Genomic DNA, 21,257 nt, shown 5'->3' on the forward strand with positions numbered 1-21,257 from the left:
ACGTAAGTCTGCGATATAGCTGTAGAAATTAAGTATTAAATCGACATGTTAATATTTGTTAAAATGAAAATCGATTGTAATTATTTTTAACGGATGAGGTTAATTTTTCAATATTAGTATAATGTAAGAACTTATATTATTTTATTATTTTACTTAATATAAACTGATAATTGTTTTTTATACATAAATAGGTAGTTGAAAATACATTTCGTTAATTTTACATCACTAACTGCATCGTGTATATAAGTTATATCATGGTTTTGATTACAAATTGAATCATGAGTTTCCTTCAACGATAAAAATCTACCATTTTTAATTATATAACCTAATTTATGGTTTAATATAATTTCATTACGTTTATAATTAATTAATTTTAAATAAAATACTCTATTATTATCAGTATCGTATGCAGTCATATTCAACATTATATTTGTATTAAAACCTAATCTTTGTAAAATATTTTTATCTGAATTACCATTCCATAGTAAAATAATTGCATTTTGGTTATTAAAATCAAGATAGTTTTTTAAAAAGCTTGTAGTTAGGTTCGACGTTTTTGATTTCATAGCTAAATGTAATTCGTTTAATATAACTTGAAGCTGATCTGGTTTCTTTTCAAAAATTTTTAGTAGCAAATCTCTAGTTTTTATATATGAATTATAATTATTTTATTATAATTATTCATTAATCTTATTCTTCCATCAGGTGATATTATTAAAGGTCGACCTCGTAGACGAATAATTTCAGATTTTACGTGAGTCTGTGATATAGCTGCAGAAATAAGTATTAAATCTGTACGTTGATAGTTGCTGAATTCAAAATCAATTATAATTATTTTATTTTTTGGTTTTTGCCTGTAATTAAACAACATCAATTAATAGTATCATAGTATTATTTTTATCTATGTTACTAAAATATATTTTAATAAAAATAAAATACTGATTCATAATTTTTTATTTTATATAAAATTTAGATTATTGAATGTACTTTATATATTTTATTGATTTATTTTTTTATTTATGCGTAGTATGAATTTATTTGATATTAAATATTTCATTATTCATTTGATTTTTATTTCACTGAAATTTTGTAAAATATTAAGACATATTTTTTTTATAATCAATAATATAAATATTTTATAGTCACACAAGCTGTCCCGACATGGCGTTGCCCGCGTATTAGTTGGTTTTTTTTTGCATTTTCGTAGGCCATGTATTAGTGTTATTATGTATGAGAAAATTTAAAAGTAATAGGTAAAGTATCTAAATGTTGAAATTAAGTACAAACCAACATATATATTTTCTGAATTTACATTTTATTCATCTTATATTAAATTATTGTTTGTAATCAGTGACCTACTTACAAAATATACTATATACATTAAAAACATACAAAAATAAATTAAATTAATAAAAATAAAAAATTATCTAAGTACTACTTTGTGTACAACATTCCTGGTTAACCTGTCTTTCGCTAACACGAAGAGATTTGATGGTTTTCCTACACGTGAGCAGACAACATATAGCTGTCCATGTGAGAAACATGTGTTTTCCAAATCCAAACCGCAAATAGATATTGTTTGGCCTTGAGATTTATTTATAGTCATCGCAAAAGCTAAACAAATCGGAAATTGGAGCCTTTTAAACGGTATTGGAGATTCCGACGCTATCAGTGGAATACATGGCAACAGGACGATACCTCCTTTAAATTTTCCCGACAAAATTGTTGCTTCAAGAATATTTTCGGTCATTTTTTTTATGACTAAACGTGTACCGTTACATAATTGAGGTGGGTTTAAATTACGTAGAAGAATAATTGATGAACCAATTTTCAATTGAAGGTTGTGTGGTGGCATTCCTGGCAAATCCAGAGAATTCAAAAATTCAGTTGGAAAGTTTACGATTTCGTTTTCATTAATAACTGTGTCGATTGATTTAAAAGACATCAAATCACCGGGCAAAATCTGTTGTATATGGAAGTTAATTTCGTTCACATTAACATTTCTTGCTGCCAAAATAGCACGATTACAGGGCCAATTGTGATCTAAATAATAATTCAATATATCCGGAAAGACACTCTCAATTAGTTCATTTTTCGTTTCAACAACAGTGCAGAAAATATCTGGTAATTTTATGTATTGTGTATTTTGATGCAACTCAATTTCACCATTTCCAATATCCAGCAATTGTTTAGAAAATACTTGTGCTGTTGGATCATTTTGCAATTGTACTCACATATTCATAGTCAGTCGAAGTGTCTCAACACTTGTCCATAAAATCGATTGTTTTAAGCATGCGTTGATCTCATCGGCAAAATTAGAGTAAGGAATAACTGGTAAAGTCTGCCGGAAATCACCGGACAGTAGTAAAACAGTACCACCGAAAAGTTTATTGTTACCTTTAAAATCTTGCATAGTTCTATGAAATGCTTCAAGTGAATGTTTATGAGTCATAGTATACTCATCCCAAATTATTATTGCACTTTTTTGCAACACTGTAGCCATTCCGCTTTTTTTTTAATGTTACACATTGCGTTTGGCTTGTTATGAATGTCTAATGGCAACTTCAATGCTGAATGTGCTGTTCGTCCACCATCTAACAAAGTTGCAGCAATGCCTGACGATGCAATTGCCAAAAAAATTTTCTGTTGGGAACGTGTCTTTGCAAGAATTAATGATATTAAGAATGTCTTACCTGTTCCACCTGGTGCGTCTAAGAAAAAAAACCCACCTTGGTCAGCATCAACGGTCCGCATTATCCGATTATAAATATTTTTTTGTTCGGCTGTCAGTAATGGCTCATTATTCACAATAATTGTAGCTAAGTCAACGTCATTGTACTGTTTTTCTCGTTGCAAATCAGTATTTACTAGGTCTACAGCCGGGCGATCAGGTGATGACATTCCATAATGACTAAGTTGCAAATTTGAAATTAAAATACATAAATCTTCGATCAAGACTAATGCTTCATTATACATCTCTGGTGTGAAATCTAAATTTGGACATTGGTTTGTTCGTCTAATTCGATGCAGTATATCTTCAGTCATATAATTTTTATATTTTTCCCACAGAGTCGATGATTGTGTTGGAAAACATGTTGTCAAAATTATTGCAAATAGTTGACGAATATTATTTTGTGTAGATGTCAATGCTGCATCAGCAAGTGTCAAGTCCCAATGATTGTCTGCTTCCAGTAGTTGCAACTCGCAACATGCATCTTGATATGTATTCAACACTCGATCGTTCACTGTTCGCAAATATTCGAAAGATGTTGGTCCGGGAATATTCACCAGCAATAAACGCAAAAAGAAGCATTCACGTTGTTTAGGATGTACAGTGTAAAGTCGTCCCAATGTCTTAGCTTTAAATATGCCTGGGATCGATGTATGTGGTTTTCCTTGCTTACGGGGCTCCCACTTTTTCCCTATTTTATTCCATGTAAAATAGAGTGGAACATCGGTATATAATAATGTTTTTGCAAATTGGCCAAATACATCAGATTTTTGACATAATGTAAAGAATTCAGTTAGTGTCGTTTTCGGTGTCTCAAATGCTCTTTGGAGAATATTTTCTTTGGTAAAATATACTCGTTGACCGTTTTCAAGATGTACTGCAAGATGCTGGACAGAAGGTTCTCTTTCGTGTATTGGAAAACTGAAAATACGCCAGATAGCTTCGCTGCTGCTTATCTATCTACCCATCTGGTATTTTGCTATTTCGTCATTTTTGTTTATATTTTGTATATCAAATACGGCCAAATGTACTTAATTGATTTGACGGAACTGCAAAACTCGACATTAATATGAGCCTTATACGCTTTTGACAGCAATGGTGAGTACGGAACTACCCACCGATTATCAATTTCAACTTCATTTATAGAATTCGACTTTCGAATTGTAAATGTGTGACCACCATGCTCAGGGTCTCTGCGGCGATACAATGGATAACCATCGATATCCGTAATAGTATCATTGGTAAAGGGTTTCGGGAAACGTTTCTTACACCTTCCTTCTTCCATGCATGGTGATGCCATGTTAAAAGCACCACACGGTCCGTGGATCATGTGACTGGTAAAAATATCGAACAATTCTGAGTTAGTTAGTGGATCCGCAATTTCGGCAGAAATTATTTGGTCAATTTCTTCTGGACGGATTTTATCTTCAAGCCAAACCAAAATATGAGAATGAGGCAAACCTCGCTTTTGCCACTCAATAGAATACAGCCAGCAACGAACGTGTGTCACCAAAAACTGAATATTTTACGATTAAATTAATTAAAGATTTTAACTTTTGTTTAAACACACGTGTAACGATATCGTGACGATGTATTGATTGTTGACCTGGTAATAACAAACTTTTTATTTCTTCCTAATTTGGATTACACGTAAATGTAACAAACAAATCAGGGGGTCTATTCTCGAAAAGATCGAATAAACGTTACGTAATTACTCGTATACGAGCAATTCGTAACCTTTGCTCGTCTACGTTCATTATCTCGTATTCTTGAACAGCATACGAGTAATCTAAACGACCAATTCGTATACGAATAAATCGAACGTACAAATCATTAAAAGTGTAGTGGTAACTCTGTAAAATGTCAATCTTATCAAAGTTTTGGCGGGTTTTTGAAATATTTTGTACGTTATCACAGCCGACCGGCGTAGTTATGGCACAGCATTTTAGAATAAATGTGGTAAATGGTAATGATAATAGCTATAATTATGAATTATTGGCTAAATATTTTTTATCTTTGATAATTATTAATGATTACTGATTGACGATTACTAAGCAGTAAAACTTTAACTCATCGTAAATTGTTCCTTGTTTTACTATTATTTTTTATTACAATTTTTGGTTTTACTGTACTATTTGATTGTTTTACTCGTTTTTTCTACAATGGATACGAAAAAATACAGAAAGCCGAATACTACAGATAAACAAAAAAAATTACTAGTAGACTTCATGGTATTACATCCAGAACTGGTGTCTGGGAAAAATACCTCGAAGTCTACAGTAAAACAGAGACAAAAGCTGTGGGAAAGAATTTCAGAAGTTTTAAACTCTGAAGTTGGTCCAAATAAATCTTGGAGTGAGTGGAGAAAGGTATGTATAATAATATATTGTAATTGTATTATATAGTTGTGTAATGATTTTTAATAGTTTTATTATTTTTTTTTTTTTGCTTACTCAGACATGGTGTGATTTAAAAACAAATGTTAAGAGTAAGGCAGGGTGTAACAGAAAGGAAAGGAATAAAACTGGTGGTGGAGAAGTAGATTTAGAAGTGTTTAGTGAGTTTGAAAATAAGATATTGGAACTGATCGGTCCGACAATAGTTGAAGGACATAGTTCAGTGCAAGAAAGCACTGCTGATATTTCGTTTTTTGTACCACATTTGTAAGTTTATTATGTAGGCTAATAATGTATTAATGTAGTTGCTAATGTTACGTTAAATACTAATCTTGTGTATTATAGTAAATTGTAATTTAGTTAGATTCTTGTTGAGACAAAATGCTAAATTTCCATAGGTGTTTTAAAAGAACAAACAATATTAATTATTTGGTAACAAATAACATTTATTTAATTATTAGATTAAATTGTATATTATTAATTATTTTAATATTAACTATTCAATTTTATAATGTACAAAAGATCAACACAAAGCTTAAATGAGTCAAATGTAGAATTGGTCAATGATATGCCTGCTATGATAAATGATGTCTCAGATGATAATATGTGGAATGATGGGTTTGTTATATTTAAAAATATATAAATGTATGTCGTATAAGTGTAATTTTTAAAATTATTTCTTTAATCTCAGTTGCTTGACTCAAGGACTTGAAGATCTTTTATCTAGTGTAGAAGAAATAAATAAAGTGGTTGATGATAATTGTGCTAATGACCCTATAACAAATGGCCCAACCGTATCACAACCATCAATTAGGTTTGTATAGTTCTAATATTTGGAATAAAATGTTCTTACATACTTACTTAAAAATGTATATTAAATATTAAACGTGTACATATTTTCTAACTAATTAAATTAATTTGTTCATAGAAATGTATATAGTGGTAAAAAAAAATCAAAAATGAACAACTTGCAGAATACTGTTGCTGCCACAAAATCATTTGCTGCTATAAGTAAAAAAAAAACAAAAATTAAGGCCAATTATTATGAAAAAAAATTAATATTGCTGGAAAGAATTGCTGCAGCTGAGGAAAAAAAAGCTGAAGCTTTAACGAGTATTGCTCAAAGTCTGGAAAGTAGATATAAAATTTAACTGCTTGTTAAGCGCTTATTTAAAATTGTTTATTTGTTTTCTTCTTCTCTTCTTTGCTTAACTTTTATGCTTTATATGTTTTTTTTATTAAAATCTTCTTACCTTCTCTTTTTGGTTTTTATCTAATGTTAATTATTATTGGGTGCTTGAGTATAAAAATATTGAGTTTATATGTTTTTTTTAGGTTGGTATGCTTTGAATGTCTAAATTGTATGCTTGAAAAGAATATTTAAGATAATTAAATGATGATTTTAACTATTTTTGAATTAACAGTTCAAATTATATATTAATATATGTTAAATACAGTGTTGGGTAATACAAATAATAATATACCTACTATATATATTATTAGTCATTATGGACTGATTTTAAAATTCATTTTTAATAAAGTAACTTAATTTATAATGCCTTATTTTTTGTCTTTTGAATGTAAAAGTAACATAATTTTAATAGTTTTCTAAAGTAATTTACCCAACACTGGTTAAATGTTAATAATATATTAATAAATTATATTTTATAATACTAATAATAACATAATATGTATAAAAACAAATAATTAGAATACCAAACACAAATTTGAAGAAACATTGTTTATTACTACCTAACTAAGGGGAAAGGGGCTTACTTGTTTTTAACAGTATTAGACACTGCATGCTTGTTATAAAATGTATTAATACATAATATAAAAAAAATAATGACATTTTTAATAGATTTTTATAATGTTAGATTTTATTTTAATGTCTTGTAAAATATGAACGTATGACCAGTTGTTGCATACGACGACCAATTGTTAAATGTTGACCTACTTCAGGGTCAGGATTAATTTGTGCATCATACATTCCAAAATCGACATTTGCAGGATCATCAGGTTCATTTATTGGAACAGGTATGTTTTCATTAATGCACATGTTATGGAGAATGGTACAAGCTATAATAATTTTTGATGCTCTCTCTGGGTGGTAGTGCAAAACTCTATGCTTCAGTAAACATCTAATTATAATTTAATAAAATAAATGTTTGAATTATTTATATATTATTTATTTAGCCTAAAGAGAATATGTACCTAAAGCGCATTTTCAGAATACCATTACATCTTTCAATTGTAGACCTTGTACTTGTATGCCAATTATTATAACCAGCATCAGGAGAATCTGGCACTGGGTCACTTAGTGGCGTTAAAAGCCAAGATCTTAGTGGATATCCTGAATCACCTACAGAAGATATTTTACTGAATATATAAAATGTATCTTATACCAATTACAGAGAAGATTGATAATTTATACTGTTGTATGTGGCATTTAATAATTAAATAAATAAATAAATTGTATGTGCCAACAAATAATAATAGAAAAACGTTACTTCTTTGTTTAAATTGCGTAATATTAGGCCAATGAAGCAAATGAGCTGAGGCAGCACATTGTAAAATAATATTTAAGGACGTAAGCACCACAGAATAGGGACAGTGCGGGTTTCGAGTGAGAGACGGCACACGTTCTTATTTTTGTGTGTTTGTTTGTGTGTATAATAAAGAAATCCAAAATAGTGTGAATTGTTCTTTAATCTTTTTGTGTACCATCGAGATATAGGTATACTACAGTGGCGCCCAACGTCATTCGTAATCCACTACCCGAATTTCTATTGAACACTTGTGTTTTTGTGTTTTTGTTTTTTTTTGTGTAGATTAAATACAAGTCATTTTTGTGTGTTTTACTTTCATACATATCGCGTTTTGAACCTTTTTTTTTGAATTCTCACGGCAGGAAGACTACGACCAATTGGGATCATTTTGGTGTTTTACGCACTCGAGGTGAATATTTGTATTTGGTTATAATTGATATATACGTGATATATTTTTTTTTTTTTTTTTTTCGTTTATCAATATAACATATATATATATATTATTTATTTTTTTTTTTTTTGATTTATTATTAGCGTTAATTAATTATATTTTAATTTTTAGTAAGGGTAGTAATTATTTAATTAGTGTATAATTTAATATAATTAATCTAGTAGTATAAATTGGCTGTATAAACACTCCAAATAAATTTTTCTAACAATATATTTTACTAACTCAATATTTCGGAATTTCAAAAATGTTATAATTTAAGTATATAATTTTAGTTAAAAGTAATTAATTAAAGTTAACACATTTTATATGACCAGGTATAGATATAGGATTATTTAAACTAAGTTTTCTAATTTACAGTTTAATGAGTCAACTTAAAGACCCTAGATCGGATCTTTCTATTACGATAAATACGGCAACAGATATCTATACTCTCAAAAAACCATTTCTTATTCAATATTGCGAAAATAAAAATCTAAAATCTACTGGAACTACTGCCGAATTAAGAGCTAGACTAAGTAGATATTTAAGAGGAGCTATAACTTTGGAAGACGTGGATGATTCTTTAGACGTTGAAAAACGTAATATAATTCTTAATAATTCGATCACTAATAAAATTGATTTAAAAAATTTACTTAAAGACGCTGAGCTATCCGATTCAAGTCCCGATAAAATAGACAACAATAAAAGCTCACCAGCTACTTACTCAACATCATTAGCTCTATACGACAACTTAAACAATAGTTTAAATTCTTTTTCAAATAGAGTTGGAAAAATCTTAGAAAATTCAAACACACCTGGTAATAACTCTCAAGATCAAAGCACCCAATTTTACCAAAATACCTTAATACATCTTGAGGATTCTATTAATTCTCCCGAAAACTTAAAACACATATATCAGGAAATAGGGCTCAACAAAAATAACTCAACTAATAATCAAGCTAACCCTAATTTAAACACTAACTCTATTCTACCCCAACCAATTGCACCGAGCAAAAGAAGAATGAATGAAAAAACTCTAATGATTAAACCTGATAATTTCACTGGGACCGAGGACGTTAGGAAATTTTTTAAGCAATATAATAAGATTAGTGACATTAATGAATGGAATGAAAATGATAAACTAAAATATTTTTCAATTTTTGTAAAAGGCACAGCCAATACCTTTTTAGAAAATCTTGAAGACCAAAAAGATAATTGGTCATGGAAAGAATTAGAGGAAATTTTTTTAAATGAATTTCAACCTATAGGACATGACACTATATTGCAAATGAAACTAGAAAAACGTAGACAAGGGGAAAAGGAATCTACCACAAGTTTCTTAGCTGAAATAGAAAGTTTATGTAGGCAGGTAAATAACCACATGAGTGAAAAAGATATTTGTGGATATATTTTAAAAGGTTTAAAGGATAACATTTTACAATCTATTTCGATGCAAGACAATAATAGCTTAAAAAAATTAAAAGAAAATTTAAAAAAATATGAACTGATGCAGTTTAGGATAAAAAATAAAAAAGATGATATGAGTGAATATACAGAAATTCTAAATGAACAAGTATTACAATTAAACCTAAAAACAAAAGATATAGAAATAGAGAATAATGAATTGAGAAGGCAAATAAATGACAGTTTTTCTAGAGATCGAGAGAATAAAATAAATATAAACAAATTAAGTAACGAAATACAAAAATAAATTTATTAGGAAAAAGATCGGTATATTTTGATGACAAAAATGAACAAAAAAATAATAATCGTGATTACAATGAAAACAGAGGACGAAATTACAATAGGAAAAGAGACTTCTACAATGATAAACGTGAGCACCGAAATAACAGTCCATACCCGTATAGGAGAAATGATAGCGAAGAGAGAAATTATAATAAAAGAGATAATAGTCCTTACCCCTCTAGGTTGTATAATAGATACTCTAGAGATAATAGCAAAGACAACAATTACAATAGAGACAGATCATATTCAAGAGAAAGAAAGAAAAATTATGATAGTTCTAGGGAAAGTAGTAGAGATAGAAGTTATGACAGAGATTTTATAACGTATAAACACAGAAATGATAAAGACAGGGAAATAAGAGGAAATTATAAACAGCGTAGTAAGAACAACAACGAAGAAAAACGGTACTCAAAATACCGGCAATACAGCAGAGAGAATAGTCGAGAAAGAGTACCTGGAAAATATAGAGAAGACCGCTATGCGAAAGAATCTGAAAGAGTTACTTGCTATAGGTGTAACGAGCGAGGACACTATGCGGATAATTGTAAAATGCCAAAAAACGATTAGGGTCCGAGTTAGGAAAAAAATCGGATCAGCTAACTCGGATAAACACTTATGAACTAAATAATATAACATATAATGAAATAAAAGGAATAGAGAAAAATAATTATATACATTTTATTAAAAAATGGTACGACCACAAATTAAATAAAACTATTGTTAATCAAAACCTAGATATAAACGAGACAGAAATTGAAAACATGTATTTAAAAAAAACCCAGAACCAGAGTCAGAATTTCAAAATTTCTTACTCAGCAATAATGCGAATGCTACTCGAGCGTGTGACTATTTAGAAGTAACCGGAGATATTTTTTCACTAGACAAAACTTGGGCAATAGGCCACTGCGTCAGCAAATGTCTCACGATGTCCCAGGGAATAGCGTTAAAATTTAAAAACAAATTTAATAATATAAAACAATTAATTAATCAAAATAAAAATATTAACGAAATAGCTTACCTAAAAACAGACGATCAATGGTTATTATATCTGATTACAAAAAATAATTTTAATGACAAACCTAAGTATTCTAATATTTTCAAAACTCTAGAAAATACAAAACAATTTTGCATAGATAATAAAATAAAAAAATTAGCGTTGCCTAAAATATGCTCAGGCATAGACAATAAAAAATGGGATATCATTTCTAATATGATCAAATTTATATTTCAAAATACCTTTATAAAAATTAAAATCCTATCACTACCCGAAGGTAAAGATGACAACCTTTTACAAAACTATGAAAACATATATCCTATCTATGACAACAAAAATAACAGCTCAGCAATTGAAACAAATAAAAGGAAAGACATATACATAAGTAACTCTAATAACTCTATTAACAATGAACCAAAAAATATTAATAAACATGTCTGCACCTGTGTAGACAAACATTACAATACAAGAGTATTATCAATAATAGTAGAACATGAAGGTATTGAAAAATACGCAATAATTGACACCGGATCTAATATTTCTTGCATAGATATATCTTTAATTAATGATATAGAACTCGTTAAAAATGAGGAAGATATTGTTATAACAGGAGCAGATAATACCAAATTAGAACAATTAGGCAAAATAAAATTAGTGGTCAAAATAAATGGAAACATATACTCTATTAATGCGTACGTAATCAAAGGATTGAACTGCAAAATACTATTGGGAAACGATTTCAACATAAAAAATAACTTAATCATTAATTTTAAAGATAAAAATTTAGAATTAAATAACAATATCTTAATACCTATGGATAAACTATGGTACAATTAAACACACAAAGCAATAACAATAATATAGGAACAGAATATGATATAACAAACATAAACTATGACAAACAAAAATATATAGGAAAAATTGTATCAAATTACAATATAAATATTCCACCGAAAAATAAAATAAATATTAAAAACTTCGACATAAACACAAATATAATAGACACAAATTACGTAATAGAACCAATTGAACGATTAAGCAAAAACAAGCTTCTAACCTTAGAATCATTCAGTGTTAATAATAAAGACGGTATAACTCTTTACAATTTTTCAAATCTTTACAGTAATATTCCCACAGGAATGACAATAGCAAATATCGTAAAAACAAATACGCCAAAAATTAAAAAAGAATTAGTAGAAAAAAATATAAAAACAATGTATACCACTAAGCAAAAACACTATGATAACGAAAATATTAATGAAGTCACCGATAAACAAGGAAACGTAATCAAAATTTCTCAAGAATTAAATAACGAACAACGTAAAGAAGCCCTTAAACTAATTAATAACTATAAACACTTATTCACTTCAGACCCACTAGATATAAATTGTGCTAACATAGAACCATGCGAAATTAAATTAAAATCAGATAAACCTATATTTCAGCCACCATTTAGAGTTCCCCGGCACAAAGAGAAAAATTAAAAATATTAATTGACCAAATGATAGACGCGGACATTATTGAACCAAGTAGAAGTAGTTACGCTGCGCCCGTTTTCTTAATTCCAAAAAAAAAAGAAAAGGGGGAATACCGATTCTTGGTAGACTACAGAAAATTGAACAACGAGACTGTAGCTGACAAACACCCAATACCACGATCACAAGACCTTTTTAGAAGTTTAGAAGGAGCTAAATACTACTCTTCTATCGACATGGCTCAGGGTTATTTTCAAATACCAATAAAACAAGAAGACCAAGATAAGACAGGATTTATTACAGATTTTGGACTATTTAATTTTAAAAGGATACCGCAAGGATTTAAAAACTCAGCTCCAATATTTCAAAGAATCATTAACAACGTGTTTAGCGACTATTTGTATAAAACCATGATAGCGTATCTTGATGATATATGTTGTTTTGGAAACAGTTTTAAAGAAGCATTAATTAGATTAGAACAAATTTTTATTAGACTAGAAGAAACCGGCTTAAAATTAAAAACAAACAAATGCACCTTTTTAAAATCAGAAATCGAATTACTTGGCCACACAGTCTCAAACATTGGACTAAAACCTCTCGGAAAGAACACTGAAGCAATTGTGAAATTTCCAATACCACAAAAAATTAAAGATGTACGAGCGTTGTTGGGCTCACTAGTTATTACAGAAAATATATTAAAGATTTCGCAAAAATTGCAAGTCCTTTAACTAATTTGACAAAAAAAGAAAATAAATTTATTTGGGGAAACGAACAAGAAATATCTTTTGAGACTTTAAAAAAGGCAATAACAACGGCACCGGTTATGGCACATTTCAAAGACGGTTATCCTGTTTTTGTTACCACAGACGCCTCATTAGAGGGACTATCTGGAATACTCGAACAGGAAGATGAAAACGGAAAAAGACCCGATTAGTTACGCGTCTAGGAAATTGAAAGGGGGTGAAAGAAATTTCACCACTACGGAATTAGAAATGTCGGCTGTAGTATTTGCAACTAATTACTTTAGAGAATACCTTATAGGAAGGAAAATAACAGTCTTTAGTGACCACTCAAGCCTACAATTCTATAAAACCATGAAGAACCCATCTTCCAGAATAACTAAATTTATTTTTAAGTTATTAGAATTTGACCTAGAAATAAAACATCGCCCTGGCTCATGGAACACGGCGGCAGATTGTCTCTCACGTTACCCCGTTTATACAACAAAAATAACAGATATACTAAATGAGAACGATAAAAACAAAATTAATGCTAACTCTACAGATTTCGAAATTAATTCCGACAATATAAAACCTGAGACATTAAAAACACAACAGTCAGAAGACGAATTTTGCAACGGTATAATTTTATCATTACGTGGAGATAAAAAAAATAAATTTTATAAAAAATCTAGAAAATATATAATAAAACAGGAACTACTATATTTTAAAAATTGGTCACCTCACGGAGTAAATAACTTGTTAGTAATACCAAAAAACTTGACTAACACTATTATAAAATCTTACCACGAATCAGTTTTTAGCGGACACTTCGGAATTACAAAAACCTTAGCTAAATTAAAACAAAAATATTATTGGCCCACAATAATAAAAGACACTACAAATTTTATAAAAACATGCATTTCTTGTCAAAAGATTAAAAATCCAATAGGCAAAGGCCACGGTTTACTACAACCAATACCCTTACTTTCAGGAAAGCCAATGCAAAGACTAACATTCGATTATTTAGGACCGTTACCCGCTTCTAGGGGGAAAAAATACCTCATTGTTGCTACCTGTAACGCCACAAAAATGGCTTTCGCAAAGGCTGTTTCAAATGCGGGCAACAGAGCAGCAACAATAAGTTTTCTAATGGACTTAATAACTTCTTACGGAGTACCTAAATATTTTTGTAGCGATAGGGGTACCCATTTCAAAAACAAAGAGGTAGACTATGCCTGTAAAAAATTAGGCATAACGCAAATTTCTCTAGTGCGTATCATCCACAGACACAAGGTATGACCGAACTTATGAACAAAATCATCTGTAATAGTTTATCACATTATGTAAACGAAAATCAAAAAGACTGGTCATTATATTATAAAATGATCATTTTTGCCTATAATACTAGCCCAAGTTCGAGATTAAAAGTAAGCCCATTTTATTTACTTCACGGTATAGAAGCAACCCAACCTATAGATAATAAATAACTACGGAAGACGAGTTGTTTGACTTTACTAAAGCACTAAAGCAACTTCAGAAAATTAGAGACACTATTCCCAAAATTGTCGAAAAAGAACAAGCTGTTCAGAAAAAACAATATGACATAAGTCACAAAAATATTTATTTCAAACCGGGACAAAAAGTATTAATAAAATTCGATTTCAACGAAAAAGATAAATCAAAGAAATTAGCTAACAAATATAGAGGTCCTTTTACTATTATTGAAAAAATATCTGATGTAAATTACAAAGTAGATTTAATTTTAAAGGGAAAAAAAACCATAGATATCATACACGTGCAAAGAATAAAACCTTTTTATGAAACAGAAGTATCAAACACAGAGGAAAATAATATACCTTAATTTAACAAACCAAAAACTAAATTGCTGACAATAGTCTTTAAAAATTAAAACCTTATACAGCATTTTAGCGTTTTAATATAGTAAATTTTTCATTGTAGTAAACTTTAGTTATAAGTACTGTAAGGAAACTAGTATAAGTTATAAAAATAATTAATACCAAAAAAAAAAAAAATATACTTATATTATAACAATATTTTCTGATGTACTCAGGTATATTATAATTGTATATAGGTGATCGTTTAACATACGGAGCAATAGAAAATTATTTTATAATTATGTTTAATTAAGTCTTTGGTTCTAGATGTTTTTTAAAATCCTCACAGTCATTGCGGTACTCATCAATGCTAACGCAGAAGAAGAGATAGCTGTAATTGTATCTACTGGAGCCTTTTTTGACGAGGTACCAGAGGCCATTTTATATGACAAAAGCATTCCTCTAATCTACACACAGGAATTGCAAGACGATTACCCAGATGATAATTTGGAAAATATAAAAAAAAACTGGGGGGTTGAAAATTACTGTGAAAATAAAAACACAAACTACTGCAACATTGTGAACCAAACAATAGATATATTAAGTACCATAAATAAAAACATAAGAGAAAGCGATACAAAAATGTTAGATTTTAATAAAGGCCTATTAAATAGTAGATCTAAAAGGGGAATTCAATTTTTCGGGAATTTATATCACTTCTGTTGTAATGTTGCAACAGAAAAACAATTAAAAACTTTTTACACAAATGAAGAATTGTTAGATCAACAAATTAACAAATTTAAAAACGTTTTCGCATCAGACCATAAAGATCTAACTAACATAACTACAGAACTCAATAAATACAAAAAATACTAAAAACAATATAAAATTATTAAAGGATAGTTTTTCAAAATTTATAAATGAAGAAAATAAAATATAAAACTTACAAGAAAAAACAAATCAGGAGAATATGGTCCAAGGTATCCAAGAAATAATTTACAATTTAATTTCAGCAATTCTAAAAATTACAAACAATGAAAGAGATACAAATATTTATTTACACTGTAAGCTACATAAAATTCCAGCAAGGATCATAAAATCAAAAATACTGTATAACGATTTAACAAAATTAAAAAGAGCAATCGAAAGAGATGGATATGAATTAACTATACCATTAGAACATTTTCATACATATTATAATTTACCAATTACCGAATGTCAATTTTCAAAATCGAAAATTCTAATTAAAATCAAAATACCTATCCAAGAAAAATCGGCAAAATGGACACTATATCAATATATTCCTACTCATTTTAAGTTTCACGAGTCTATTTGTATTATATACTCAGAAAAAAACATATATAGCAATAAATTCCATAAATGGTGAACACAGGATAATATCAGGAATCGGCCTACAACACTGCGACCCACCAAACACGGACCTATGTTATATTCCAAAATTTTCATCTGATATTACTCTTTCCCCAAAATGCGTAGAAGCAATTTTCAAAAACAAAAAATTAGATATAATTAATCAATACTGCTATTTCCAATGCATTAAACAATATGATGACGACTCTATAATAATAAAACAAATAGGAATAAACACATACGCCATAACTAACCCCAACCTACCTTAAGCATAAAAAAAGAAATATTAAATATAACTAAAACAGAAGAACTTAAATTAAATTACAATCACCCAGGATTAATAAAAATAACCTTTCCGTGTAACTATGAACTATTAAGAAATGATATCATTTTAATACCAAAAATGTACCCTTGCGAAACCAACAATTTAAATACATACTCAGTCAAAAGGGTATTACCAGTATCATGGACAAAAATTAAATCATTAAAATAAACCATGAGAACAAAAAAGAAAGTATTTCCTTTTCAAACCTGACGGAAATTTTAAATCAAAATTGGATCGAGGAAATTCCTAACTTTCACGTAACAAAACAAATACAAGACCCCGAAAAGTACTTTAATGATATAATACTAAAGAAAATGCCACAACCACTTATTGATGATTTCTTAGGCGACATAATTTATTTCACATGGTTATCCGGGCTTACCATAATAATAGGGTTCATAGGATATAAAATATACCCAGCTATTATTAAAATAGACATGTTAACTGTGCCTCCTCCTATTCCTCAAAGATAATTAAACGAATTTAAACAAACAAATAATTAATACACTCTTTACACTTAAAACAAAATTAATTGAACAAATATCACAATGTAAGACCAACTACAAATATGTTCGAACATCATAATATTACATTAAAATATAAACAATACTATCACTAATACTTACTCAAAAAAAAAATAATAATAATCCATTTCACAAGACTAAAATCAATACTTACACTTATAAAATCAATTTCACAAAAATGTAAACAGTGAGATATAAAAAAAAAAAAATGTATCATAATAATAAAATAACTAATATTATTTTATTTAAAAAAAAAAAAAATGTAAAACCAATTTAATACGAGATCGGTACCAAAATGAAAGCATACACGACGGTCAACCAATACTCCACCAAGACTACTAAACATTAACATTCGCAGCCACAAGAGAATTCAATCTACACAATACAACGAAAAGGATGAACGAAATAGTAAACTCAGCAATAACCTCCACAATCTTGTTTTTTTTTACTCCGTCTAGCGATCTCTTCTAATTTTTCCCATCATCCCACATCCTTTCATAAAAAAATATATATAATATTACACCTACCTTATAATTTCGAAAACTGCTCGATAGACGAAATAAAATAATCATTGTACGAACACCGCAAACAAGAAGATGAAAAAGAGAGATAAAACAATTAAGCATTAAAATTATAATTATTAAATATAACAAATCTCTGATGACAAATAACTTGAAGCAATCACTTATTATTTAAATGGATAAATAAAAAAAAAAAATATCAATTATCAGTTATAGAAGGTTCTGAAATATTATAAATTTTACCCTATCCCAAAAGTTTTCCTCTCAAAAACATACATTTCATTCCTATTTACCTTTCCACACTCCAAACACTTAAAAATACGTAATACAACTAGCTTTTAATTTTGTATTATAATTGTACACATAACATTGCATAGTTTTAAATTTAAAATATGAGGACATATTTTTTTTTAACATAAAGGAGTGTTGTATGTGGCATTTAATAATTAAATAAATAAATAAATTGTATGTGCCAACAAATAATAAGAGAAAAACGTTACTTCTTTGTTTAAATTGCGTAATATTAGGCCAATGAAGCAAATGAGCTGAGGCAGCACATTGTAAAATAATATTTAAGGACGTAAGCACCACAGAATAGGGACAGTGCGGGTTTCGAGTGAGAGACGGCACACGTTCTTATTTTTGTGTGTTTGTTTGTGTGTATAATAAAGAAATCCAAAATAGTGTGAATTGTTCTTTAATCTTTTTGTGTACCATCGAGATATAGGTATACTACAATACCTAAGAGAAAATATGATGAATGACCATTACTATGTAAATTTTCCATATACGTTGATACACAACTTTGACGCCATATATAGGAGTCATGAGTACTACCAGGAAAATTTGCATTTACGTTTAAAATTCTAGCATCTGAATCACAAACCTTGAATTGTATAATTTAATGAAATGTTAAAGTAATAGTATATAGTATTCAAGAAAGTATTAACTACCAGGTAAGTATTAGGTAAGTAGTAGGTAAGTATTACACTTTACACGTCAATTAATAAATTTAGTTAATAAAAAATAGTGTTTTGTGTAATTATTTCAGTTACAACATACAAATAATAATTTTATGAATTTCCCATGTATACAAAAAGTTATTTTTGAATGTACAAAAATAAAGGTATCTGTTTTATTTTAATAAGATTCAAGCTTTTCATAACTTATATTTATTGTTATTTGTTTATGATTTAAACTAAATTTATTACTGTATTAATTATAAGGTTACTTTAGTGCCTATTTTTATTACTTACTAGTTGAGTGTTTATACTGTGATATCCTTTCCTGTTCACGTAAATATGTTCCGGATATAGTCCATTAGAATTAGGTGGAAAAATTGCTATATGGGTGCAATCTATGCAACCTATAACTCCCGGTACACCAGTTTTTTCGTAAAATCTAAATATTATTATTAAACAGTTATACATTTTTAGTATAACTGTATAGGTAATTGATATTCAGTTATTATGGATATAGGACATAAGGTGTGTCGTATGAGTGAAGACCGATATTATATTAGGTACCCATATTTAAGTATTAAATCATTTAAATTGATTTTTTTTTTGTGATTATTTAATTACAGTTATAGCCTATATAGGTATTAAAATAATAAAGTATTTATGTAGACCCCCCCTCCCATGCCAGTACCTAATGCCTTAAATCTTGATATTTAAATAATTTAGGTATAATATTCACCCTCTCCTGATAGTATTAAGTTTTTCAAAACTATCTGGGAAATGGATATAACGCTTGATAACATCAGATATATTCATTGCATCAGTGACCTCAGCTATGCATCGACTCACAGAAGCTTGGCTTAAGCCTGAAGACCTGTTATCTCCTATATCAAGTTGATAAGATCCACTTGCAAAAAATCGCAATGCTGTCAAAACCTACTAATAATTTAAAATTGTACATCAAATTGATTGACAATTTTTATTAGGTACTATACCTACACCTACTTTAAACGTAGAAAAATTACTTATTAAATTATATCTTTCTTTCTATTGAAATTGACGATTTTCTTGTTGGTTCAGACATATAAGGCGTTAATACTTCAATGAGTTCACCAGCCACCCTTTACTTAGGCGGAATTTTTTAATAAACTGTTTATCAGATAGTTCTAAAATTAAATAAGAGCAATAATAATTAACAATTAAATAAAGGCTGTGTTTGGGGTCCCAAACAACCGTAGTTACAGTGCTGATATTATTTAAATTCTTAACTTTTCCCGGGAAATAACGTCAAAAATCTAGCCGCTAAAATATTATATTTATTTTACTGCCGTAATATATATATAATTTATTTAATGAATATAGTCAATAGGTACCATATTCAATATGAAATAAATTTTAAATATTCTTTAAAATTAATTATAATTTTTGTAAAAAGGACATAATATATTGAACGAACCTTCAAAAACATTTTGAGCTTGGTAAAATCGACGAGGATGATTATCTACTGCGTCTAACTCTACAAATTCTAATTGCTGTAACATTAACATTTGTTCAAATTCTTGAAAAGCCATCGTTTAAATTGGGGGTTTACACTACAAGTAGGTAAATAAATAACGAATAAATAATTGAATTGAAAAAAATTATTCAAATTTAAACTTTTAAACTTTTAATTAACGTTTATTGTTTGGTAGGTGTAAATACGTTTTGATTAAAACAATAAAATCAGATAAATAATGATAATAAAACGTACGAACACTCTATTCGTATGGTGGATAAGTAACCGTAAGAGAACTACGAATAATTACGTATACGTATGTACGATAAAAATTCAAGAATACGGTTTTTTAATATACTACGTAAAAATGGTGGTTTACGTACGCTTTGGTCGTTCACTTTTCTTACGTTACATTCGAGAATAGACCCCCAGGTCGACCGTAATGACGTACATAAGTCATCGCATCTTGTATGTATTCCTGCATGCTCCGTGGACTGCCGATGTAGCTTGAAGGTAAAATACATTAAAAGAATTGAATTTGCGTGTCTTACGTAAAATTAATTTCGAATCGTCTGATTCGCCAGCAAGAAATGATTTTAAAGGTTCCAGTGGAATAGGAAGAGGCGCCAGTACAACTTTTCCAGATGCACAACACATACCAATCGTTTCATTGCGGAATTTTAACGCTTGACAATATTGGCATATTTTATCCATTGCACCAATTATAATTTTAGTATCTGCAGAGTAATTGATAGCTGGTGCATATTCGAACGCAAGGCGAACGAATGATGCACGTGTTAATACACGGTTGGTTTGTTGTCGCTCTCTGTCAAGTTCTCTAAATGTGGCTATGTGCCGTTCTCGCGCCGATCTTGTTCTCAATATATTTTGTCGTAGACGTTCATCACGCTGTTCTCGAGACTCTTGTCTGCGAATTTCTGCTGTTCTGATTTGTTGAGCTGCGTTTCTTGCTGCAATTTGTTCTTCCGATTCATGAGCTCTATTAGCACGCATACGTCGTGCATTTTTACTATACTGATTGTGTTAGGTTATATTTCCGCGGCATTATACTAAATTTAAAAAAAATTAAAGAATATTCAATACTGAACACTGCACAATAATAACACAATACCAAGTATTTATGGTTAGTGTGTAGGTAAAGTAAAAACACTAAACCGATACAA

The 21,257-nt window shown here is 29.1% G+C and overlaps 3 protein-coding genes and 1 pseudogene across 3 annotated transcripts; 2 read left to right on the plus strand and 2 right to left on the minus strand.

Annotated features, from left to right (window-relative positions):
- Positions 1 to 1,423: 1,423 nt before the first annotated feature.
- LOC126553729 (ATP-dependent DNA helicase pif1-like) lies at positions 1,424 to 2,452 on the minus strand. The gene is made up of 2 exons (XM_050208850.1): positions 2,266 to 2,452; positions 1,424 to 2,205 (listed from the first exon to the last, which is right to left on the minus strand). The coding sequence occupies exons 1-2, from the start codon at positions 2,450 to 2,452 to the stop codon at positions 1,424 to 1,426; spliced, it is 969 nt and encodes a 322-aa protein (XP_050064807.1).
- Positions 2,453 to 4,893: 2,441 nt separating this feature from the next.
- LOC126553730 (uncharacterized) lies at positions 4,894 to 5,398 on the plus strand. Its single transcript, XM_050208851.1, has 2 exons — positions 4,894 to 5,100; positions 5,189 to 5,398. The coding sequence occupies exons 1-2, from the start codon at positions 4,894 to 4,896 to the stop codon at positions 5,396 to 5,398; spliced, it is 417 nt and encodes a 138-aa protein (XP_050064808.1).
- Positions 5,399 to 5,632: 234 nt separating this feature from the next.
- Positions 5,633 to 6,316, plus strand: LOC126553735 (uncharacterized). The gene is made up of 3 exons (XM_050208853.1): positions 5,633 to 5,745; positions 5,819 to 5,941; positions 6,056 to 6,316. The coding sequence occupies exons 1-3, from the start codon at positions 5,639 to 5,641 to the stop codon at positions 6,276 to 6,278; spliced, it is 453 nt and encodes a 150-aa protein (XP_050064810.1). The 5' UTR covers positions 5,633 to 5,638; the 3' UTR covers positions 6,279 to 6,316.
- Positions 6,317 to 7,012: 696 nt separating this feature from the next.
- Positions 7,013 to 20,149, minus strand: LOC126553731 (putative nuclease HARBI1; annotated as a pseudogene).
- Positions 20,150 to 21,257: the final 1,108 nt, after the last annotated feature.

Source organism: Aphis gossypii, unplaced genomic scaffold (genome assembly GCF_020184175.1).
Source record: "Aphis gossypii isolate Hap1 unplaced genomic scaffold, ASM2018417v2 Contig00319, whole genome shotgun sequence".
Lineage (NCBI taxonomy): Eukaryota > Metazoa > Arthropoda > Insecta > Hemiptera > Aphididae > Aphis > Aphis gossypii.

Excerpts from the sequence above, each read along its gene's own strand:
- LOC126553730 (XM_050208851.1), top strand. The coding sequence starts at position 4,894 with ATGGATACGAAAAAATACAGAAAGCCGAATACTACAGATAAACAAAAA. Across the intron at positions 5,101-5,188 it reads CTTGGAGTGAGTGGAGAAAG|ACATGGTGTGATTTAAAAAC; the intron begins GTATGTATAATA and ends TTGCTTACTCAG.
- LOC126553735 (XM_050208853.1), top strand. The coding sequence starts at position 5,639 with ATGTACAAAAGATCAACACAAAGCTTAAATGAGTCAAATGTAGAATTG. Across the intron at positions 5,746-5,818 it reads GATAATATGTGGAATGATGG|TTGCTTGACTCAAGGACTTG; the intron begins GTTTGTTATATT and ends CTTTAATCTCAG. Across the intron at positions 5,942-6,055 it reads GTATCACAACCATCAATTAG|AAATGTATATAGTGGTAAAA; the intron begins GTTTGTATAGTT and ends ATTTGTTCATAG.
- LOC126553729 (XM_050208850.1), bottom strand. The coding sequence starts at position 2,452 with ATGACTCATAAACATTCACTTGAAGCATTTCATAGAACTATGCAAGAT. Across the intron at positions 2,206-2,265 it reads ACAATCGATTTTATGGACAA|CACAAGTATTTTCTAAACAA; the intron begins GTGTTGAGACAC and ends ATGATCCAACAG.